The sequence below is a fragment of the Symphalangus syndactylus genome, chromosome 18, assembly GCF_028878055.3.
Source record: "Symphalangus syndactylus isolate Jambi chromosome 18, NHGRI_mSymSyn1-v2.1_pri, whole genome shotgun sequence".
Classification (NCBI taxonomy): Eukaryota; Metazoa; Chordata; class Mammalia; order Primates; family Hylobatidae; genus Symphalangus; species Symphalangus syndactylus.
The window spans coordinates 86,918,951-86,943,774 of NC_072440.2; the positions used below are offsets into that span (position 1 = coordinate 86,918,951).

Genomic DNA, 24,824 nt, shown 5'->3' on the forward strand with positions numbered 1-24,824 from the left:
GGAAGTCTGTGTTGGCTCATTTTGGCTCCTGAGAACAACTTCAGCTCCTTAACAGCGTCTATTTTAGGTATAAATCTCCCCCCCGCTCACTTTTGGGGCTGTGTCATGGCAACCATTAGTGTGAGCAAAGGAGTCTGACTCAGACTCCCATGTGGCCGCCGTAGTGGCAGCAGGTTTGGTGTGATCATAAGTGTTCCTGCTGGTGGTGCCAGCGCTGGTGGTGCCAGTGCTGGTGGTGCCGTGGCCTCGAGAGTGGTGTGAGAGCCACAAGCCATCTTATTGTGACTCTAGAGCCAGATAAATGGGCTTTGCAGAGGGCAGGACTGCTGGCCTGTCACCAGTGGCTTTTGGTATTCTATGGACAGCTGGTGGTTTGGGTGCAAGTAATGTTTCTGAAAGTCAGGGTGATGGAATGGTGATGGCCATCTCACTGGAAAATGGCACCAAGACCCCCCTCCCTCTCCCTCCTCCTTATCCATCCCCAGACTTATGACCAAGAGAGGTTGTGACAGGAGGGGGAAGAGTCGACAGATAGACATCTCCGTCTAGGAGGTCTCCTCTACTTTCTCCTGGCCCCCAGCTGACCCCCACCCTAGCAGATGATTGGGCAGGGGGTGGGGCACAAGATACTCTGCTGCCTTCTGTCACCCACAGGACTCATTTGCACCTCCTCCTAAGCTCAAATAGGAAATTTAGCCATGGGACTGTTATCTGTGGGCCAGGGTCACCCCAGAGGCACAAATATTGATCATGGCGCTGGCTCTGAGATCTGTGTTTAGCGTGCTCATTCATGACCAAGAACTGCCACATTTGCAAAGGGTTCTGAGTTACATGGACCTGGATTCATAATCCTGCCCTGAGGCTTTCTAGCTGTGCTACCCTAGAGAGGTACTAAACCTCTTTAAGCCTTCATGTCTTCTATAACAATAGGACCTGCTTCACAGGATTGTTTTGAGGATTGAGGACAGTGCATGTTCCTTAGCACAGTGCCTGGCACATGGTAGGTGCTCAGGAAATAGCTGCATGAATGAATGAGTGAATGACCACTGCATTGGGCGGGGCATTGAATACTGTGATTAGAAGGCTTCAGTGCCCTCCTTCCCTGCTCCCACTGCAGACAAGCCTGACCAGGAGAGAGAGACTGACTGGAAACTTTGTTTTCTGGCCAGTCTGTGCCGAAAGTTAATATAGATCTGCAGCAGTCACATGCTGATTGTGAGAGGGAGTGGAGAGCTGTGAGCTTCTGAGTGGGATGGACCTGGACTGTGTCTGGCTCCACCCCTTACCCACTGTGTGACCTTGGGCAGTTTTATTAATCTCTCCATACCTCATTATTCTCATCTGGAAAATGGGGATAAAAATAGTACCCACTTCAAAGGGTTGGGGTGAGGTGTGAGGATTAATGAGATGTTGACATTGTAAAGCTCTGCTCACGGGGCCTGGCATGTCGGAGGAGCTTAAGTACAAGCTCCTGCCTGAGCGAAGGCCACTTAGAGGAACTCCAGGGATTTCAAGAAAGGAGAGAAATCTGCGGGCTGGTTGAATCTGAGAGTAATCATCGTTAAAATTTATTGAGTACTTTCTCTGTGCCAGGCGCTCTTGGAAGCATTTTTAGGGCATTCCATTTTAATTTTCACAGCAGCGCTGTGAGGTGGAGAGTTCTTTCCCCCACTCTACAGCTGAGAAAACTGAGGCACAGTTTCGCCTCAGGCCACACAGCTGGTAAGAAATAAGGCCAGTGTTGGAAGCCCCGCAGTTGGCCTCCCAGGGAGCCCTGGAGGGGACTGAGATTAGCCCTTAGGTCAGGAGGGTGCCCACCACAAGTCATAGACTCATACCGAAGTAGTGAAAGCTCACAGTCCCCAGAAGTTCAGAGATGTCCCTGCCTCCAGGAACAGCAAGACCAGGGGCCCAGACAGTGACTACAATGCTTTTATCCCTCTGTCTTCATCTCTGAGCTCTTCGTTCTCAGGCAGGCTCACCCACATGGCGGGAAGACAGCAGCTGGCAACCCCTGACTCACATCCACCATGTTAGCATCCTTCCATCGCATCAATAAAAAGGTTCCAGGGAGGCCTCTGATTGGCTCTGCCTGGTCACATGCTCACTCCTTGCCTGGGTTGAGGGTTGAGGTCAGCACAGGCACAACCAAAACCCTTTGACAAGCGTTTCCCACCGGGAAGGAGGGGAAGGCATCTAGGTAGAGCAGAACAACCAGAGTCCACTAGAGGAAAAGGAGAATGCAAGCAGAGGGAGGGAGAAGGACCTGCTACAGAAATGGTCAGATATTTTTCAGCCATTCAGACAGAGAACTTGAGACGGAGAAGAAGGGGCCCTTGGGGTGAGAATATTGGGATCGTGTTTGGTGGAGTGAGGATTTAGGTTTGTGGGCCATGACAGTTTTGGTTTTGGAAGAGGATAATTATGTGCAAGCCCTTGTTGAGGAGAGACTGTGGGGTGGCAGGGGGGCCAGCAGTCTCTCAATCTGAAGATGGAGAGGAGGCTTGGGTGGTCATCTCAGGGGTGCTGATGAGGCTGGGGTTGGTGAGAAAGTGGAGATGGCAGTGGGGACAGTGTGGTGCAGGGGAGCAGTCCTGAGGCTTCAAGAGATGGTGGAGATGTAGCTCTTTGGTCTGAGAAGGGGCTGAGTGAGCGGGGGTTGTGATTACGGATGCAGGCAGCACTGACTTGCACTGCCCATGGGCTGGACGCAGTGGGAATGATGTGTTTGGAGGATTAAACATTTCGTGAGGGTGGGGGGTGGAGAGGGAGGTACCAGTGTTGTAGCTGGTGATGGAACTCTGTGTGGGTGTGAGGAGCTGATGATGGTTATTCTGTGGGACGTGATGATTTCATAGAACAACAGAGGTGGAAAGGCCTCAGCTACACTCTTATTTATAGAGGAGGAAATGGAGGCCAAACGCAACCGATGGCTGCAGTTGGGATATAAGCCCTTTCTCCCATCCCCACTCTCTCTGTTTAAAAATTCATTTTTATTTACTCACAGTAGTACATGCATATAATTTAAGAAGTCGAATAGTACTAAAACCTCCTAACAAAATGCAGTGATTCCTTGCCTACTCCTACCCTTATCCTCTTCTCAGAGGCAACCGCTTTCGATTCTCTTGGCTGTTTCTTCCAGCAATTTTCATCTCATATTTCTGAGTAAAGTGCATATTTTTGATTCATCTATTTAGACATTTTCCATTGATTTCCTATTTAGTAGATCCTCTCACATGCCCAACCTTTCTACTCTTCAGCTATCCTCCTTCAATATTGACAATACTCTTCTTCTATTTTTTCCAAAAATTGTTTGTTGTCGGTTGTTTGGAGACAGGATCTCGATCTTTGCGCGGGCTGGAGTGTGGTGGCACAATCACAGCTCCCTGCAGCCTCGACCTCCTGTGCTCAAGCGATCCTCCCACATCAGCCTCTCGAGTAGCTGGGACTACAGGCATGTGCCACCACACCCTGCTAATTTTCTAAATTTTTGTAGAGACAGGATCTCCCTGTGTCATCAGACTGGTCCCAAGTGATTCTCCTGTCTTGGCCTCTCAGAGTGCTGGGATTACAGGCATGAGCCATCGTGTCCAGCCTCAAAAATGTTTTGTGCATTTGGTAGCCAGAATAATGGCCCCCCTAAGATGGCCAGGTCCTAATCCCCTGGACCTGTGAATATGTCACCTTACATGGCAAAAGGGACTTTGCAGATGTGATTAAATTAATGACCTAGAGATGAGGGGATTATCCTGGATTATCTGGGTGGGCCCAGTGTAATCAGAAGGGTCATTAGAAGTGAAAGATGGAAGCAGAAGAGTAGTCAGAGCAGGAGATGTTGATGAGGCAGAGAGTACTGTGATGGGAAAAAGACTGGCCATCACTGGCTTTGGAGTTGGAAGGGGACCATGTGGCAAGGAATGAGGGCAGCCTCTAGATGTTGAAAATGTCAAGGAAATGGATTCTCCTTAGAGCTTCCAGAAAAGAATGCAGCCCTGCCAGCATCTTGAGTTTAGCCTAGTAAGGAGAATCTTTTTTTTTTTTTTTTTACTACTGACTTGCAGAATTGCTAGATAATGTGTTGTTTTAAAGCATTAATTTTGTGGTACATACAAAAGTAATTTGTGTGTACATACATGCATATATACATATATATACACACACATATATTTGTTAAACCTACATACAGTGTTTATTTTATTATTTCGATAAAAATATTATTCACAGCTGAGCCTTGTGGTGCACTATAATAGTTTCTTTTCATTTTTTTCCCTGAAGTTAATAATTACCTTGTTTCTCATCTGCCTTATTTTTTTTGTACTTGTTGCTAATTCCTACCACAACTTCTAATATAATTTTATTTTTCTGTAACAATACTGTTACCTTAGGTCTTCTTTTTCTTTTTTTCTTTTTAACTGACACATAATAATTGTGCATATCTATGGGGTACAATGTGATGTTTCAATACATGCATACATTGTGTAATGATCAAAACAGGGTAGTTGGTATATCCATCACCTCCAGCATTTATCACTTCTTTGTGGTGGGCCTACCACACTTCCCAATAGCCATCAGTATTGCTTTCCACACGGGCAGTCACAGCAGGTAAAAGATGTTTCAGTTCCATTTTTTAAGTTATCTGTCCTCTTTCACTCTGGGCTAGTTGCTTTCTAGGCACATTGTAGCTGATGTTCTGTGACTTCCTTTTGTGGTCATCTTTGGAATTCCCATTACTTTCCGGTTGGAATCTCTGTTTTCTGGCTTTCGTGTCCTCCTCTCGTTTGGCTCACTCCCCTCATTAGAGCACATCTTCCAGGACACACATCTGTCCATATCAAAATCCATTCATGGCTGGGCACAGTGGCTCACGCCTCTAATCCCAGGACTTTGGGAGGCCAAGGCGGGTGGATCACCTGAGGTTAGGAGTTTGAGACCAGCCTGGCCAACATTGCAAAATCCCGTCTGTACTAAAAGTGCAAAAATTAGCCGGGCATGGCGGTGGGCGCCTGTAATCCCAGCTACTCGTGAGGCTGAGGCAAGAGAATTGCTTGAACCCACAAGGCAGAGGTTGTCGTGAGCCGAGATTGTGCCACTGCACTCCAGCCTGGGCTAGAGAGCAAGGGTCTATCTCAAAAAAAAAAAAAAAAGAAAGAAAGAAAAAATCTATTCAGTTCGTGGGTTTAGATAGCAGAGTATGGCCACGAGCGATACCTGTGTAGTTTTGTCAGGTAAAAAGACAATTCGACAGCAGAGGGCATGGTGATGACGGCACTCGTTCCCCAGTCTCAGCGGGAAGGCTGGCCCTCTCTGGCTTATGCCAGGTGACTGGCGTGTAGCCTCTTTTCCCCTTCATCCTGGAGCCTCCCTTCCCATCTCTCCTGTGCTGGATCTTATGCGTATTAGAGGACATCTTCCTGTCGTTCCTGGGAAAGGGGCGTGAGGCCTCATATGTCTGAAGATGTCTTTACTAGGGCCCAGCATGGTGGCTCACGCCTGTAATCCCAGCACTTTGGGATGCTGAGGTAGGAGGATCACTTGAGCCCAGGAGTTCAAGATCAGCCTGGGCAACATAGTGAGACCCCATCTCTATTTAAGAAAAAAAAAAAAAAGACCCCGGGCGCGGTGGCTCACGCCTGTAATCCCAGCACTTTGGCAGGCTGAGGCGGGTGGATCACGAGGTCAGGAGCTTGAGACCATCCTGGCTAACACGGTGAAACCCCATCTCTACTAGAAATACAAAAAATTAGCCAGGTGTGGTGGTGGGCACCTGTAGTCCCAGCTACTTGGGAGGCTGAGGCAGGACAATGGCATGAACCTGGGAGGCGGGGCTTGCAGTGAGCCAAGATCCCACCACTGTACTCCAGCCTGGGTGACAGAGCGAGACTCCGTCTCAAAAAAAAAAAAGAAAAGAAAAGAAAAGGGCCAGGCGTGGTGGCTCACACCTGTAATCCCAGCACTTTGGGAGGCCGAGACAGGCAGATCACAAGGTCAGGAGATTGAGACCATCCTGGCTAACACGGTGAAACCCTGTCTCTACTAAAAATAGAAAAAATTAGCCAGGCATTGTGGCGGGCGCCTGTAGTCCCAGCTACTTGGGAGGCTGAGGCAGGAGAATGGCATGAACCCCTGAGGCAGAGCTTGCAGTGAGCCGAGATTGCACCACTGCACTTCAGCCTGGGCGACAGAGCGAGACTCCATCTCAAAAAAAAGAGAAAAAGAAAAAAAAGAAAATGTCTAGTCCAGGCGCGGTGGCTCATGCTTGTAATCCCAGCACTTTGGGAGGCCCAGGCGGGCAGATCACGAGGTCAGGAGATCGAGACCACGGTGAAACCCCGTCTCTACTAAAAATACAAAAAAATTAGCCGGGCGTGGTGGCGGGCGCCTGTAGTCCCAGCTACTCGGAGAGGCTGAGGCAGGAGAATGGCTTGAACCCGGGAGGTGGAGCTTGCAGTGAGCCGAGATGGTGCCACTGCACTCCAGCCTGGGTGACGGAGCGAGACTCCGTCTCAAAAAAAAAAAAAAAAAAAAAAAAAAAAAGAAAATGTCTTTATTTTACTCTCACACTTAAATGATAATTTGGCTGAAAATAATTCTAATTGGAAGATTGTTTAAGATTTGGTTTATTCTTTAAGAATTTTGTCTGGGCACGGTGGCTCACGCTTGTAATTCCAGCACTTTGGGAGGCCAGGGTGGGTGGATCACTTGAGGTCAGGAGTTCAAGACCAGCCTGGCCAACATGGCGAAACCTGTCTCTAATAAAAATACGAAAATTAGCCGGGAGTGGTGACAGGCGCCTGTGGTCCCAGCTACTCTGGAGGCTGAGAAATGAGAATCACTTGAACCCAGGAGGCGGAGGTTGCAGTGAGTGGAGACCATGCCACTTCACTCCAGCCTGGGCAACAGAGAAAGACTCCATCTCGGAAAACAAAAACAAACAAACAAACAAACAAACCCAACTGATCAAAGCTCTGAGAATGATAGTGGGCTTGTTGGTTTTCAGGTCTACGTAGGCTGACCTGAATAAGCCATTTTGGCCCCATTTTGGTACTGATGTTGGTATTGGCATCCTTAAACCTTTCCTCTTAGATTCTCATTCGATTCTCCAGAGAAGGAAAGGGTTGTCTGGCTGCCAGTATTCTTAGAGCCCAGTGGGGGAATAGCCTGAGAGACTGGACATCAGCATTTAAAATAACCTTCCTGGCCGGTGCTGTGGCGCATGCCTGTAATCCCAGCACTTTGGGAGGCTGAGGTGGGCAGATCACCTGAGGTTGGGAGTTCGAGACCAGCCTGACCAACATGGAGAAACCCCATCTCTACTAAAAGTACAAAATTAGCTGGGCTTGGTGGTGCATGCCTGTAATCTCAGCTACTTGGGAGGCTGAGGCAGGAGAATCGCTTGAACCCGGGAGGTGGAGGTTGCGGTGAGCCGAGATCACGGCATTGCACTCCAGCCTGGGCAACAAGAGTGAAACTCCCATCTCAAAAAATAAAGAAATAAATAACCTTCCTTTCCTTGGTTTGATATGTCATCTTTGTTTTCAGCTGTGCCAAGTGACTCTGTGCAAAGACCCCCTATTTTATGCCCTCCAGTGACTACAGATAAACCTTCAAACTTGTAGAGGAGGGTCTAGGAATTCACTACTCTTACTCAGCCTCTCGTTTCTCACACACGCATCCTCTTCAGCCCTAGTGCCAGAGTACCTGGTGCTATCATATAAGCATCTGTTGAAGACTGTGTTATATATCAGCGTTCACACGCCTGTCTGAAATTTGGCTGTCACAAGTCTGCTTTCCAGATTCCACAATTTTGTTGGTGGTATTCCTTCTCTTGTTCAGCCTAATCTTGTGATTTTATGTCTTAAAAAATCTTTTGGCCAGGTGTGGTGGCTCATGCTTGGAATCCCAACACTTTGGGAGGCTGAGGTGGGAGGATCCTTTGAAGCCATGTGTTCAAGACCAGCCTGGGCAACATAGGGAGACCCTGTTTCTACAAAAGAAAAAAAAAGCCAGGTGTGGTGGTACACGGCTGTAGTCCCAGCTACTCCAGAGGCTGAGGCGGGAGGATCACTTACACTTGAGCCCAGGAGTTTGAGGCTGCATTGAGCTATGATACTGCCACTGCATCCAGCCTGGGTGACAGAGCAAGAACCTGCTCTAAACAAACAAACAAAAAATGTTTCAACTGCATTGAATTTAGAAGGTAGTGAGCCTTGGTATGCATATTCAAAGCTTTCAATTCTTTTTCCACAACAGTTTTATAGTTGAAGCAGTGGAGATGGTGATCATATCAGCTGTGATACAAAGATGTTTTCATGGTGGGATTCCTTGAAATTTTTTAAGTGGGTGTTACAAACATTATTCATGGTCACTGTGGACTCTAAAAGGAGGGAATAAAAGCTGCTTTTCATGGTGGTAGGGTTCTTGGCAAGGGTTTTTTGGTGGCGGTGGTGGTTGCAGCCCTTGGCCCAGGTGGGGATAACGCTTTGGTATTGGAAGCAGCCAGGGCTGTGCGGTGGAAGGACCGGTGTGGTGAACATCTGCTGCTGTGTTGGGACTGTGGGCCCAGGAGAGCCCACTCCCCATGGCTGGGCTGCCTGAAGGAAGAATGAAGCCTCTACGGGTAGGTGGGCAATGCTATGTCAAGGTCTGGGACCTTGGCCACCAACTGGGGCCCCCTAGAGTTGTGTAGTACATGGCCTGCCCAGACACATACTGGAGGATTTTAGGTGATGGACATGATTTTGAGGGACTGCTACTGAAAGGGCTGGTCCATTGAGCAACACGAAAGGGTTGACCCAGGTCAGCTGCATTTTCTGTGAGGACAGTTTCTGCAGCTCAGATGTCAGAGTCTTGAGTGGAGGAAGGGGAGGAGGAAGAGAATCTTCCTTTCCTTTCCTGTCTGGGATGTCTGCCCTTGGGGCCAATGCCCTGTGAAGTTCTGCTTTTCCCTCCAGCTTCCTTCCTCTCCAGAGCTTCTCTGAACCTCGCCGCACCCGTGGCGGCACAGATGCCCTCTGGGTGTCCCTAAGCCTAGGGCAGCATCAAGACAACCCTCCCGCCCCGTTTCCTTTGTGCCTGGGTCTCCCCCGACTCCTTTTGGGGTGCCCTGTCCTTGTCAGCCCCTTGCGTGTCCGCTGTGCCTGTGGGGCCGCAACAGCTTCCTTGGCCGGTCAGAGCTATTAATAGAAGGGGTCCGTCCTGCTCTCCCATTTCATTGGTGGGGAAACTGAGGGCTGGGGAAGCCTCCGTCAGGAGTAGATCCCACCCCTATAGACTTCAGGCTCAACGTTCTTTCCAACCAGACTCTGTCCCTCTTAGCTTCTGACCCTTTTGAAGGTTTTGGTTTTGGGGTGGCTGGAGATGTCTGTGGTAACAAATGGGGAGTGGGGCTTGACAGGGAATCACTGGCTGCTAAGGGGTGGGAGCCGAGTGCTTCTGGGTTGGACCAGTTCTCTGTTGGGATCTTCAGAGTTGCTTCTGTGGTATGTGTTGGGGGACGTGAACCCAATCCCTCAGAGCTTTAGCGTCAGAGAGATCTGGGTTCATGCCTCTGACGGGTCCTGGCCTTGTTGATCTTAGCGTCACCTGTAAACTGGGCACAGCACAGCAGCTGCCCAGATGCAGAGCACGAGCCAGGCCCTGAGTGGCATGTAACCCATGGAGCTGCTCTCCGCTGCCGTCCACCCTCTCGGGACCCGGGCAGCAAACCTTCCTTGAGCCCAGCACTGCGCTGTGCCTGGGGGTATGGGGAATGGATGCAGTGCACCTGAGCTGCCTCAGGGCTCAGCTGTGGGGCAGGCTCACTTCCAGCCTTTCTGGGTTGACCTGATGGAACTCTTCCTGTCCTGGCCCTAAGAAGCTCCTCCTGCCAGCTCCTTCCTCCCACTACCCCCTGGGGCAGAGCCAGGGCTGGGGCACCCACTCCCAGGCAACGATGCACCCCTGGAGAAAGGGGCTGGGCCTGTAGGAGAGCCAAGCCTGCGCTTTCTCCCGGTCCTGGTTTTCCAGGGAGCCCTGGCTGGAGGGGGATGGGAGGAGAAGCCCAGGAGGGAGGGGGGAGCTGGGGAAGCAGAACCAGGAACTGGAAGGGGAAGGGTGTGGGTGGGCCCAGATCCAGCCTGCCTCCCGCTCTCCCTCGCCTGCCAATCCCCTCCTGGGCCCTGGCACACTCGAGGCAGGGGCTTGGCGGCCGCCTCCTCCAGGGGTGGGGAGCAGGGGAGCTCTCGTGTGTCTCTGAGTGAGGGGCTGAGGCAGCAACACCCCCACCCCAGCTGTGGCCTGAGCTGCAGGCTTTGTTATTTCTCTGGCTTGAGGCCTACACCTGGAGCAGAGGGAAGAAAAGCCCCTAAAACTCAGCCGTGTGGGTTCAGAGGACCCCTCAAGCCCACCAACTCCGCAGGCAAATGAGGCTGGTTCATGGGGTGGGGGAGAGAGCAGCCTCACTCCTGCCTCAGTGTGGCCGTGGCCTTGGCCGTGGCCGTGGCCGTGGCCTCTCCCTCCTAGGCCAGAGCCAACCAGGCCTGCAGGCTGAGCTCAGACCTCAGCTTTCTCCGGGCCCAGGCGCTGGTCCTGAAGTGAGGTGACATTCATTTCACTACATCCTGTGACTGCGCTCACTTCCTCCACGTGGCGGGAGGTGTGGGGGTGGGGGTGAGGACAGATTAGAAGGAAAACGTAGCCGGGCTAGGGGCCTCTGGGGGAGGCTGGGATTTCCCAGGGGCTGGTTGGGGTGGGAGGGAGGATGCGGGAAGCTTTCAAAGGAGAGAGAGGCTGTGAATGAAGAGAAGGGAGGAGGCGGAGGCAGCTGGAGGTCCCAGAAGTGGCACCCATTGGCCGCAGCGACACGGAGGGGAGACTGCTGCCACTCCAAGGCTCTCAGAGGCTGCTGGGGTAGGAGGTGGCCCTGAGGGGAGCCTGCCTCGGTTTCCCTGCTCTCTGGGGTGCTGGTGAGGCCAGGAGGAGGAGCAAGACCCCAGGCCTCACAGGCCAGGTGTGGCCCTGGGCTGAGGGCCTGACCCAGGGAGGGTGGGGTGCTCCACCTCACTGATCCTCTTCTCTCCCCCACAGGTGGAGCCATCGAAGCCCCCACCCACAGGCTGACAGAGGCACCGTTCTGCAGAGGGCTTAACACCGGGATCTATGTTTAAGTTTTAACTCTCGCCTCCAAAGACCACGATAATTCCTTCCCCAAAGCCCAGCAGCCCCCCAGCCCCGCGCAGCCCCAGCCTGCCTCCCGGCGCCCAGCTGCCCGCCATGCCCTCCAGCGGCCCCGGGGACACCAGCAGCTCTGCTGCGGAGCGGGAGGAGGACCGAAAGGTGAGCAGCGGGCTCTGCTGGGGACCCTCTGGCCTGGGAGAGAGAGAGCCCTGTCCCTATGTGATGACAGCCGGCTCCTCATACTGAGCGCATGACCACATCACTCAGTGCTCACGACAGGGTGTGGGACCATCACATCCCTGTTTGGGTGATGAGGAAACGGAGGCTTGCAGAGGTTCAATTCTGGCGATGGAGTAGGCATTTGGTTCCAGGACCCAGGCTTTTAACCACCATGGCGTTCACACAGTGGCTCAAAGCCCAGGTCTGTGCCATTGTGAGGGTTCGGCCTCACAGAGAGTCCCAGAACCTGGATTCCTTCTCGGACCCGCCTCTTACTAGCCGTGGGCCTTCACGTGAATCACTTTCTCGCTCAGCTGCCTCTGTTGCCTTAAGGTGTTCAGTAGCTTCTAGGGGACCAAAGACAAGTTCTGGGGTGGGGCATGGTAGACACGAGGCCGCCGGGGCCCACCCTCCCACACAGATGCAGGCACAGGCTAGGTTCAGTGTGGCGCCAGCACACTTTGGAGATGGTGATTTCCTGTCCCCGCCCCCCACCCCAGACTCCCAAGTGAATGTCGCTGGGTGATCTTTGGTATGGCTTTTGGCCACAGAGCTGGTGACCTCCGTGTTTTCAGAATCTAGTTGGGGGTGGCCTCTCCACCCTTCTGCTGACCTCCAGGTTGTGTCTAAATCAGTCAGAGGAGATTACATCAGACTGATGGGTCCCCACAGGCTGCCTTGGGAACCTTACCAAGCCGTGTCCCCATGATAGGAAAAGCTACCCCTTAACCCCCAGCACTGGACTGTGTTGCCCTCTGTCAATAGAATGGTGAACTCACTGCCACCCTCCAGGGGATCTTATGATGGCCACAGGCCTTCCTGGCATGTCTGTCTGCTGTGTCTCTGTCCACAGTTCCCCCTGCCTGCTCCCCTTCCCCTGAGTAGCGCTGGGGGCTGTGATGCTTGGTGGTGTCTGGGAGTAGCCGGGCATGCTCATGGGGGCAGCAGTTGGTTCTTTTGGAACAAAGGTGGACACCTGGCACCAGCTGTGGGGGCCCTGGGCACTCTGGGGCTAGAGGCAGCCAGCACCCTACCTGAAGGGTGTCAGCTCTGAGACCTCCCTCTCGTGTGCTCAGCTCCTTCCTTGGTTTACTCATTCTTCATAGTGTGTTTCTGTTTCCTAGTTTTCCATCAATGGTTCTATTTGGTCCTTGGGAACAACTCTTGAGACAAATGGGGCAGGGACAGATGGCCCCAGTTTACAGATGAGGACGCTGAGCCCCGCTGGGCAATGGCAGGTCCAGATGACAGCCTGTTCTCCTGTCTCCCAGGTCCGAGCCCTTCCCACAGCCCTACCTGCATAGGTCCTGCTAGGGACACATGTACACATCCCAGGAGTGCACATGACACCCAGGGACCTGCCTTCCCAGGCCAGCACCCTGTAGAGCGCCGTGGGGGTGTGTGCACCCAGTCAGGCAGAGCAGGCCAGAAAGCCAGCACGCGCTGCGGCCCACTGGGCAGGACGCCTGGGGTGACCGATCAGGCTCCTCCCTTCTGAATCCATGGGAAAAGAACTGATAGTCCTGGATACCTGCGGGCCCCTAGGCTGCTCCCGCTCAGGACTCAAGCAGCATGAAGACCCAGGCCCTTTGGCCATAGAGTTGGGGACACCTGCAGCCACCTGTGCTCTGGTGTGGCAACTGTGGCCATGGCTGACTCCCTCCCCTTCTTGGGCCTGGCTTGCTTTCTCTGTCGGATAAGGTGACCCTGAGCCTCACCCCACTCCGGGTCCAATGTCCTGACAGTTGCTGACGCAGCCCCCCTTCGATGCACTGGCAGTCACTGGTCAGCTGCTCCCCACAGGTGGGGAGGGTGGGGACAGCTGGGACAAACTCCTCCTGTTACTGGACTGTACTCCCACAACGCTGCTGCTGCTCTGGGCTGCGGAGCCCCAGGCCACCACCGATGGATGGGAGCAGGTCAGGATCTGCATTATAATAGTTCAGGATTGAGAAGCAACGCTGGACCGGGAGTCAGAAATCCCAGGTCCTAGTCCTGAGTATGCCACTTACTGGAGATGTGACTTCAGGCCATCTGGGCTTGTGTTTGCTCAGCTGGAAAATGGGGATAGTGACTCCAGCCTTGCCTGTTTTACAGGGTGGTTGTGGAAGTCAGATGAGGTCATGGGCATGGAAGTGACCTGCAGACAGCAAAGTCTGGTCCAATTATGAGGGATTACGACTGCTATTATTATCTACCCATAGTAACTGCTCTGGCTCAAGCGGCAACAAACACACACCCAGCCCTAGATCCCGGTGCTGATAGAGTGTGCACACTCACACACCGGCAGGCAGGGGGTCATGCCAAAAGATGGCAGCGATCTGGATAGACAAGGGCCGGGCCATAGCCAGGCCTCCTCCCCAGCCACCCACACCTACATCACGCATGCTGGCTCACCTGGCACACTTCCCCGGCACCTCTGGGCTAGCTCCAGCACCTCCAGGGAGCCGCCCAGGGAGGGTGGGGAGAGACACTGACAGCCACCACAGCAGCCCATGAAAGCCAGGCCTGCGGCAGGGGTGCTGGTAGCTGCAGAGGGGAAGACACAGGCTTGGTCTGCAGCCCAGGGAGCCTGGTACAGGTGCCAGGGGCACTGTGCACAAAGGAACTGTTTGGCAAGCCAGATGGAAGGGGTGTGGCCAACCAATGGCCCTTCCACTGCCTGGCCCCATGTGGCCCTCTAGCCTCTGCCCGCCACCGCCCCCCTGCCCCCAGCCACGCCTCCATGCACCTTTCACTCCAGCCTCACTCCCATACTTCCTGGAGTCTCCAGGTCTTTGTTTATGCTGCTCCCTCTGCCGTGTGGGCCCTTTCCCTAATCTCTTCCCCTCCCTGGTCAAAGCCTCAAAGCCCAGGCTGTAGTCAGCCTTGTATTATAGTTTGCAGGGGACCAGTGATTCTCAAAGTGGGATCCCTAAATGAGCAGCTTCAGCATCACCTGGGAAGGCGAAGCTCAGGCCCCACTCCAGACCTGTTGAGCCAGAACTCAGGGGATGGGACCCAGCCGGGCACTTTTAACCATCCCTCCAGGGGATACTGTTGCGCACAGATGTTGAGAACTATTGGTGTAGATAACTTCGGCCCACTGCTAGCCTGGAGTGCAGGGTCATGGCCCTTTTCTTCCATGTGAATCCCCAGGACCTAGAATAGCACAGAGTGGGTGCTCGGGAAATATTTTACGGATAGAATGGAAAGAAAAATGAGAGTAGCCAAGACCCTCCCACAGGAGAATTATCCCGGAGCTCAGGATCAGGGAGGCGGAGTGCAGAGCTGTGGGTGCTGGGCTGAGGCAGCCATGCTGTGGCTGGGAGTGTACAGAGTGGCCTGTGTGTGTCCCCCTGGCACCTGTCGCCTGCCCTACCCGCCATCCATATGGTGGGCAGAACGGGGCTGCTTGGGGAGATGGGGAGGAGGCAGGCCGAGCTCTGGGGCTGTGGTCAGGGCAAGTCAGCTGGTAAATGTTGCCGCAGCAGAGGGAGGGGGCTGGCCTCGTGGAGGGTGGGTGGGGAGGCAAGCAGTGGGGAGGCTGAGAGCTTAGAGGGGAGTATGGAGCAGAGGGCAGGGGGCAGAGGGAGCAGGACAGGGGAACAAGAACAGTCCAAGGGCCACCTCAGATCCCCAAATATGAATCAGAGGGGAGTCCAGAGCCCCAGGCCAGGCCCCTGGTCTCAGTGCGCCCCCTTTCCTCTGGCCTCAGAAACACAATGGCTAAGATGCATTGAACACCGACTGCCAGGTGCTATGTGCATGCATTATCTTATTCCATTCTTTTTTTTTTTTATTTGAGACGGAATCTTGCTCTGTTGCCCAGGCTGGAGTGCAGTGGTGTGATCTCGGCTCACTGCAAGCGCCGCCTCCCGGGTTCATGCCATTCTCCACCTCAGCCTCCTGAGTAGCTGGGACTACAGGCGCCCGCCATGCCCAGCTAATTTTTTGTATTTTGTTTTTTTTAGTAGAGACGGGGTTTCACCGTGTTAGCCAGGATGGTCTCGATTTCCTGACCTCATGATCCACCCGCCTTGGCCTCCCAAAGTGCTGGGATTACAGGTGTGAGCCACCGCGCTGGGCGTATCTTACTTAATTCTTATAATTGCCGCATAAGGTAGACAGTATTATTTTTATCATTCTATCTTATTAAGGGCTAAACTGAAGCTCAGAGAGGTTAAGTCACTTGCCTAGAGTCACACAGCTTGTTAAGTGGTAGTGCTGAGGCTGGAATGAGGCTGGCTTCTGTGCTCCTTAGGCTGTCTCCTGCGTGAAGGGGGACGGGGTGAACAGTGCCCCCCGGCGGTGATGCGATGAGAATTCGTAGTCCTTCCCTGGATTTTTGCTGCAGGAGAAAGCCTTTCACCGCATAATAGCGCTCTTGCCCTTGGGGAGAAGTTGGGGGCACTTCATCTCCAGCAGGAACTGCACACACCACCTGCGTGTACAGGCACACACACCAGATGGAGGCACTGCTGCAGACACGCAGCTTCTTACCATTTCTTCCTGCCTCCTGCCCTCCTTCCTTCCCTGCCTCTCCCTCCCTGGACATACTGCTCCTCTTTTCTTCTCTTCCTCCTTCCCTTTCTTCAGACATATGTACCTTTCAAGGTAGTTAGCATGTAGCAGGGCTCCGCAAGGCTGTTGGATGAACTGAGTGACCGTACTTGGAGGGCCTAGTAGAGGGGTAGGAAGACATCGAGGTGGGTAAGCCATGCCTACCCCCCAGGGGTGGGTGGGGCCTGCTGGGCAGCTCCTCTGATCAAGCCTTCTCCTGCCTGTAGTAGAAGCTGCAGCTGGGGTGCATCTTTGTGCTGGGGAAACACAGCACTTATGTGTGTGCACATGTGCGTGTGTGTGTGTGTGTGTGTGTGTATGTGTATGCGTCTGTGGGCAGCATTGGGGCTGCGGTTCCTCCTTTCCCCTCCCCATCGAAGTCCAGCCCAGAGGCCTGGCAGCCACTGATTTCTTGTGGGCTGTCTCCACCCTGGTCTGCAAGTGCAAGGGCCTCCATCCTTGGGTGGGGTCCCTGCCAGTTCCAGTGGCAGTCATTCTTGCTGCCCGCTGTCTGTCGCCTGCTCCTGGGCATGTTCTGCCTTTCTTGCACTCAGATGCCCCCACATGGTCACTTAGGGCTGGCTCTTTGCTTGACAATGGTTGCGGTAAGGTCATTTCAAAGAGCATCCTTCTTAGTATGTTTAAATAGCTATAGAAAAAGCTGCTGCACCCTCACCTCTTCAGAGACCCAGCCAGCAATAATGGCGCGCTCACTCTATCTTGGGGAAGTTAGGAGAGGGTTGGGCGTGCTTAGCAGGTTTGTGATGTAAACAGTGCCCATCCCTGAGCTGAGCAGGACCTACATTTTGGGCTTCAGGTTCTCTAAAATTCTCTTAAATTGGACATTATTACATGTCAAATTCAGTTAACCTTGGTCAGTACAGTCTTGGGTGGGGGTTGTTTGGCCCCTGGAGACGGGCCTGTGTTGAAGCTAGACTCTGTCACGTGACTTGGCAATATGGCTGTGAGCAGGAAAACAGCTCCTGGTTGGCTTGAGAGGTTCAGACGAGATGGTGTGTGCAAGTGGTTAACACCAGGACATAGCATATGTTAAGTTAGCTTTATAATTTATTTTGGATATCTACCTACTCATCCACCCACCCACCTACCTGCCTACCTACCTACCTACCTACACCTTTGTGGTTTAGACCCACTGCCGCCCCATGAATTGCAGGGGCGCGGGAGAAGAGTAGGAAACCATGGGTGGGGACATAGTGTGGGCTTAGAGTCCACTGAGAGCCTAGCACGTGAAGGGAATGTTGTCTCTCTCTGGGTCATCAGTCACTAAAGACCTGAGGTCCCTTTATCCCTTGAACAAAAGTAAAACAAGGCAAGTGGTGATGAGACCTAACTCCTGATGGCAGGGGCTGTAGATCCCTTCAGGGGCCTAGGTGAGGGGCCATAGTCACTTGGGTCCCTCCTGCTCTTAATGGCCAGGTTAGGTATAGAGCCCAGCCCTGCCGAGAAGGTGAGTCGCCCGGGGCCAGGATAGGAAAGGCCAGGCTCAGCTGTGCAGAAAAGAAGAATGGGCCGGGCGCAGTGGCTCACGCCTGAATCCCAGCACTGTGGGAGGCCGAGGCGGGTGGATCACTTGAGGTCAGGAGTTCGAGACCAGCCTGGCCAACATGGCAAAACCCCGTCTCTACCAAAAATACAAAAATTAGCCCGGCGTGGTGGTGTGTGCCTGTAGTCACAGCTACTTGGGAGGCTGAGGTGGGAGAATTACTTGAACCTGGGAGGTGGAGGTTGCAGTGAGCCAAGATCTCACCATTGCACTCCAGCCTGGGTGACAAGAGCAAAACTCCATCTCAAAAAAAAAAAAAAAGCTGTGGTGTGCAGTGGCTCATGCCTGTAATCCTAGCCCTTTGGGAGGCTGAGGTGGGCAGGTCACCTGAGGTCAGGAGTTCAAGGCCAGCATGGTAAAACCCTGGCTGGGAAAAAAAAAAAAAAAAAAGTAGAGCTGAGCAGTGGAGCAGTGTCCCAGGACAATTGGGAAATGAGCCTTTCCTCTCTGGTACCTGGGCTTGGCACAGGAGTCCTGGTCATGCCCTACAGCTGCCTCTGCAGAGAGCCACCGGGCATTAGGGATATTCCTTCTAATCATCCCACGTAATGTTTGTGCTGCGTGGAAGGGCATGTAGAGGAGTGTTCTCTGCACGGTAATTGACTCACTCCGTCGTCACGATTAGTTAGGAGGTGCCCAGAGCAGGATGATGATCAGAGGTTCCTCATCCCCATTTTACCGATGAGGAACTGGGGCTTAGTGAGGCCACACGGCTACAAAGTAGTTTTATCTGGATCTTCCCCTCTATTAAGCAAGGGCTGGCAGAGCCGGGTGTGCTACTGAAGGAGCAGACATGTGTGGGCTTGGTGCCATGGAAGTGGCCACAGGCAGAGCAGTAACACACTCCACTCTGGGCTCAGCATGGCATCAGGTACTTGTTTACATGTTGTTGCCTCCCTCTGAACCGAGTTTCCTATTTGTTTATCTTTGTGTCCAGTACACAGTAAGTGCTCAATAGATTTTTTGAGTGCACCCCTGTGTCTGGCCTTGTGACATAGAGACCTCAGAGGTGGACAGGGCTGAGGTGTGCTGCTCGTGGGTGTGAGGTCTGGCCCACCCTGCACCTCCAGAAGACAGTGAGTCCCCAGCCAGGTGGACAGGCTGTGGACAAGGGGCTGCAGCCCTGGCAGGAGGGCCTGGGAACCAGATGGGCACCACCGTTGTCAGCTATTTAGCATTTCTGGAACACCTCTGTGTGCAAGTACCCAGGAGCTGTAGGGGACTCAGAGGCGCGAATGAGACACGGCCCCTCCCCTCCAGGAGAGTGGCCTTTCAGGAGGATGGAAGGCTTTCCTCAGTAATTATGACACCACCTAAGCAGTCAATGGTTATTTGTTGGATATTGTTGAATAATTGAAATAAAGGGCTGATGAGCCTTGGGAGGTGACTGAGATCAGAAAAAGTAGGGGGCTTTGGAGGGCTCTGGGCCCATGTGCATCTACAGTGATTCCCAGCCCACTGCCTGACCCCTCACGCTGGGATCAGCCTCTGCAGGTTGGCCTGGGCACGGGTGTGTGTGCAAGCATATGTGCGTGTCTGTGCGGTGTTGGGGTACGCAAGCATGTGGCTGTAGCTCTGCAGAGCCTAGTGCTCAGGCAGCCCGGGACAGGGCTCTGCCTCTTGCAGAAGCCAATTCGTTTCACTGAATTCCATGACCACAGACAGTCCCTGGGAGGCCAGCCAGCCAGCTGGCAAAGGCTGGGCATGCTTCTTGTCCCAGGGGGCCCGGGCAAGTAGCTGGCTAGATCCGGCAAGTTCATCCCCTCGACTCAAGCACCAACTTGAGACATCTGCTCAACCGATGCTGGGTCAGTAGCATCCGGTTTAAGTACTGAAGGGAACACACGTATGTCAGGCTGGCTGTCTCTAGGCGAGGGCCTCAAGAGACATAAATCTCTTGTGGGGAGGGGTCCTGTGTCTGGGCACAGGCAGCCCAGAGTGTCTGTGCCTGTGAACGCCCGTGTGCCTTGACCTTGGATTGCCTGTATCTTTATGGTGTCACTGTGTGTGTGTCTGTTGACATGGTAGGGTATAGTAGCATGTTGCAGTAGAAAGACCGATGGACTGGTAAACAAAAGATGTAAATTTTGGTTCTAAAGACCTCCTTTCCTGGCTCTCTGATCCCTGCAAGTCAGATAATCTCTCTGAGCTTCAGGTGTTTTACCTGTGTAATAGAAAAAAATAATACCAGCTCTGCTTTCTGTAAAGTGTAAGAATACAATAAAATAACATATGTGAAGATGCTTTGTTAATTACCATGTACAGTGCAAATGTGAGAGATTATTATCGTCATAGCCCAGCGCATCAGAATGAGACGTTGTATATGGCTTAAAATCATCCATCCAGTGAGCAGTGTTGAAATGTAGGTCAGATCGTAGCCTCAGAAGTTTAGAGAGGGAACCACCTAATCTCACAGGCCACCAAATGTGAAGGTGCTTTGAAAGCTGCAAAGAATGACATAAATGCAAAGTGACAATTATGTTTAAGTCTAGAAGGGACGTTTTAGTCCTCTTGTTTCCTAATCTGGAATCGTAAAGATCCGAGAGGCACTGGAACCTCGTACACAGTTGTATTTGTACGGGTTTGTAGATTTGTACGTGTGCCTCTATTTGCGTCTATGGACTCATGTCAGGCACCTACTCTGTGACAGTCATTCATCAAGTGCCTGCCTTGGACTAAATGCATCAGTCTAGGCATTCTGGATGCCAGCATGAATCAGACACCCACACTTCCCTCAAGGAGCTGACTGTTACCATGCTGGGTAGGGGAACTATAGGAGAGGAAGGGTCTTTCAGCTCAGTCTAGGCAGGGGATGCGAGGAGGGGGGCCTAGGGGCAGGGAATCCAGGATATGAGGCTGGAAAAGCGAGTAACAGTTTGCTGATAAACCTGACGGGAAGGTGGTGCGGTCAGAAGAACAGTCTATGCCTAGGGGCTGAGGCCGGAAGCAGTTTGCCTTCGCGCTTGGTGCTGTCTGTTGGGACCACAGTGTGGAGAAGAGACCAAGGCGATCCAGCCAAATCCTGGGGACCGTCCTGCACATGAGCTGAGGAGCTTGGCTGGATCCTCCTGGCCCCCGGGAACCCCCGTGGCAAGGGTTTAAGCTCTGCAGAGTGGCATAATCAGCTTTGCATTTTGGAAAGCTCCCAGAGCCCCAGTATTGCCACATATCTTGTGGCAGGAGCGCTGGCCAGATGTTGGGCTCTGTGTGATAGTGAGGGATCGCTGCATATGGTGGGCGGTGCGCTGGGATTTGCACTAGGCAGGGAGGGGGATGGGGAGGATGGAGTGGGAGTGAAGTACGAATCAGGATGTGTGGAGCGGGGGAAGGTAGCAGTTCTTGAGTGACTATCACGTGTCAGTTTTTGCTACATCACCTCATTTAATTCTTATAAAATCACTGTGAAGTAGATATCATCCCATTTTATAGATGAGGAAAGCAAGACTCAGGGAGGTTAAAGAGCTTGAAGTTACTCCTAAGCAAAGAGCAGAGTGAAACTCCCAGCCCGGCTCTGCCCTCTCCAAAGCCTACATGTCTGGAATTTCCACCCCCTCCCCTCTGCACTGGAAGTGTGGACGAATTCAGTCCCCTGGCTTGACAGATGAGGAAACCAACCTGGGCTCAAATCTGTTCCCGTGAACTGTGTTACTGTTTTTCAGCTGTTCCACGTCACCACGGATCAGATTCTTTTCTTTCAGAGTATTAGCAACGCCTCCTAATTCAGGGCTACTTGCAGATTTGATAAGCATATTTTACATTCCTTTGCTCAACCCATCAGCAAAGATATGGAATAAAACAGACCCCGTGACAGATGCGAGAATGAACCACTTGCTACGCTTCCTTGGAGCCGTTGAGGGGCACGGCCCGAGCCATCTGCTCACCCTTCTCAGCGTGTTAGCCCCCTCCCTCCGCAGAGGGAACCTCAGGCAGGCCCAGAGCAGAAGCATCGCTTCCCGCTTTGCCCTAAGACTCCATCGCAGAAGAGTTGGCGGAAGAGAACGTGCTTTTCACAACGCTGCGCTTAGGGCCAAATGTCTGGGGGAAGGGCCAGGAGTTGTTCAGACCTGGCTCTCGTGGAGACTCCAAGCACGACCCAGAAGCATGCAGGGCCTGAATGCTGGGCCAGCCGTAAAGCTCCTTGCACCAGGTGTGGGGTACACACAGCACCCCTGCCTGGCACTCCCCGCCCTCTCTGGACCTGTCAGGACCTGGAGAGGTGGCCTGGCACTGGGGGGTCCACCATTTCCTCCTCGGCTGGGTTGCACGGAATTGAATCCAACAGGGAAAAAAATGTGCTGAGCACCTACAGGCCCAGCACACGTGGTGTAGGTGAGAGATGCCAGCAGGACTGCATATGGCAGAGGGGTGGCCTGTCAGGGCCCCCAAAGGCTTTCTCCACATGCCCGATGGAAGCTGGTGCCCATCGTGAAATGTCAAGCGTCTTTATTTTTAGGTCATTGCTGTGTGGTAACTGTGGTTCCCTTTCACTGATCAGAAGCTCTGGTTGGCTTTCACATCTCTGATTAGTTCAGAATAAAAGAAAGTCAAATGACTCCCTCTGTCACAAATGCAGCTTGTTAAAGAAACAGTTTAAAGCCCAGAATTTATGGGCAGTAGGAGTTTTTCCAGAATCTGCCCTAGGCGCTAGGGATTCAGCAGTAAACAAAACGGACAAAGGGGTAGACCCTTTGTGAAGCTATCTTCTCAAAACCTGAGAAGCAGACAGGATGGACACCTTCCTACCTCCATTTTATGGATGAGGAAACTGAGGCTCCGAGAGGCTGCTCCTGTAACTAGGAAATGGACAAGCTGGGCTCATGCCCACTTTGCTCTTTTCATGACCTCACGTGACCCCTAATGATTTTACAAGTGCTGATCAAGACAGTGGCCATTTGGCACCGGTAGAATCGGATTAGAAGCCCCACCTCAGCCTGAAATTCTTAGCAGTTGTGTAGATCCAATCAGAACCTTCACAAATACTAAGCTGCACTGGCAATACGTCCTCTCTGTGTGATCCTTTCTTACACTATGGGGTCTGGGGTCTTCAGAAGATGGTTCAGAAGCAGCAGGCCTCCCCTTCCATGGGGCATGTGCCCTTGGGCACCCTGAGCCCTCATGAAGGCTCCCGCGAGTTCTCTCCTCCTCCCACAGCCTTTCTGTCCTCACCGCCCCTCTGCTGTGCTTTCCTGAAAAGAGCCCCTGAAGGATCTCTGGCCTTGGGGCTGGCCTCACCCTCCACAGACAGCACGGGGCTCCCCAGTCCCCTGGCATCCTTTCCAGATGCTTCCTCTGCTGTGCTCCTTAAATTGCCCTCCTTGGCCCTTCTCCAGCCCTCACTGCCGTGTCACTCTGCATAGCTTAGTGACAGTGCTCTTGAAGGTCAGCCCTTCTGACCCCTAGCCAAGCCTCCTTATCCTCAGTATCTTTCCCAGACAGCTTTGGTCTCCGGCGTTGGCAGCCCTCCCCTTCCTTGCTCCCACAACACACCAGGGTCCTCTTCTGCACCTGCGAGCATTCTCTCTCTATCTCCTGTGTGAGCTCTGCCTGTCTCCAGCTTGACTGTGGCCGCCACCTATGCTGAGACCGGGCACCTCTGTTCACCCTCCGTGTGCATGTCTTTGGAGGCCTCCCAGAACTTGAGCCATGATGGTCTACCCTGCAGACATGCCTCAGCTAGAGGATGGATGGAGGGGCCAGGGATGCCCTTCCCGCTGGTCTTATATCTACAGCTGGTCACAGTAGGTTTCCATTTGTGTGTCCCACTGTCACCTAAAAATTAATGTGGCAAACCACAAGGTATTTTGCAATCACAGAAAATGAAAGTTGAGTAGGATGTTGAGGGCCATCTTACTCAGGTCTCCAGGAGAGCTGTGGACCCTCTTCTCCCTCTGTGCTGCCAGTACTGCTCTGGGTTGGCCCCTCCTCGGGGAGGGCCCAAAAGCCATCTTTGGTTCCTGACATTGTGCAGGGTATGAAGAGCAGCCTATGGTCCGTCTGCAGGGTCAGGGCATCTTTCTCCCCCCTTCCCCAGCATCATTTCTGCTGGGGATTAGTCATGCCAGAGCCCGGCTGAGTCAGAAGGGACTTCTGGGTGGTTTGTGGCCAGGCTGGAGTAGTGAGGCAGGACTTTCTAGGTTTATGTCTCTGTGCCCCAGGAGACAAGCATGTCAGGGCCTAGCCGTGCACAGGTGTTATGTGAGGGGTGGGGAGTAAAACAAACTTCTGTTCTAAACTCGGTGAATGCAAGAGAGGGAGAGGAGCTGAGATTCGGTCCCTGAGACCCTCCCGCAGGCTGACAGGCATGCGCGGTGCCAGCTCCACATGGCAGGGGTGTTCACAGCTGTACAAGTCCTCCACTTTCCATAATTGTCCACTTCGAGTATTGCCTGGACTTCAAATAGATATTGCTAAATTTATTATTTCTTTTCACTTGATTTTCTTTTTTTTGAGACAGAGTCTCGCTCTGTCTCCCAGGCTAGAGTGCAGTGGCATGATCTTGGCTCACTGCAACCTCTGCCTCCCAGGTTCAAGCAATTCTTCTGCCTCAGCTTCCCTAGTAGCTGGGACTACAGGCGCGTGCCACCACGCCCGGCTAATTTTTTGTATTTTTAGTAGAGATGGGGTTTCATCGTGTTAGCCAGGATGGTCTGAATCTCCTGACCTCATGATCCACCTGCCTCAGCCTCCCAAAGTGCTGGGATTATAGGCGTGAGCCACCGCGTCCAGCGATTTTATTTTCAATAAAGGTGATTCATTAAGTAGATCACAAATGTAATTGTGTATCTGTGAACAAAAGCTTTCTCATATAAATAAACTTTTAACTCAAATCCTTTTTCAGAGCTTGTGTTATGATTTTATGGTTCGGAAAATGTGGTCATAAAGAGAGAGAGATGCCTTCTGCTGGGGCAGAGCGTCTGCCCTGAAGTTCCCCCAAGGATGTATTATTTATATATATATATATATAAATTATATATTATTTAGATATATAGTCTAAATAATATATAATTTATATATCTAAATAATATATAATTTATATATATATATGGGTGTGGGTTTTTTTTGTAGAGATGGAGTCTCACTATGTTGCCCAGGCTGGTCTCAAACTCCTGGCCTCAAGGGATCCTCCTGCCTTGGCTTCTTAAAGTGCTGGGATTACAGGCGTGAGCCACGGTGCCTGGCCAAGGATATATTTTAAGTGGGGCTCTGAGGGGTGACTCAAGCCTCACCAGGCAGGAGGGGAGTTGGTGGGGGCATATTACACAGCCCTGGAAGTGTGGCTCGTGGGACAGGAGGAGGCTGGGGCTGGAAGGGAGGCCAGGGCCAGCCCCAAACAGGCCTGGAATGC

At 52.6% G+C, this 24,824-nt stretch overlaps 1 protein-coding gene across 3 annotated transcripts in view; it reads left to right on the forward strand.

Moving 5' to 3' along the window:
• The window catches only part of DNMT3A (DNA methyltransferase 3 alpha), a 110,462-nt gene that overhangs the window by 17,296 nt on the left and 68,342 nt on the right, over positions 1-24,824 (forward strand). For 2 of the 3 annotated variants that reach the window (XM_055254480.2, XM_063623913.1), the window contains exon 2: positions 11,065-11,313. In XM_055254480.2, coding sequence (XP_055110455.1) covers positions 11,251-11,313 — 63 coding nt within the window. In that variant the 5' untranslated portion in view covers positions 11,065-11,250. Of the gene's footprint in view, positions 1-10,758; positions 10,888-11,064; positions 11,314-24,824 lie in introns of those variants that run through there. The other variant, XM_063623914.1, reaches the window with a different exon arrangement.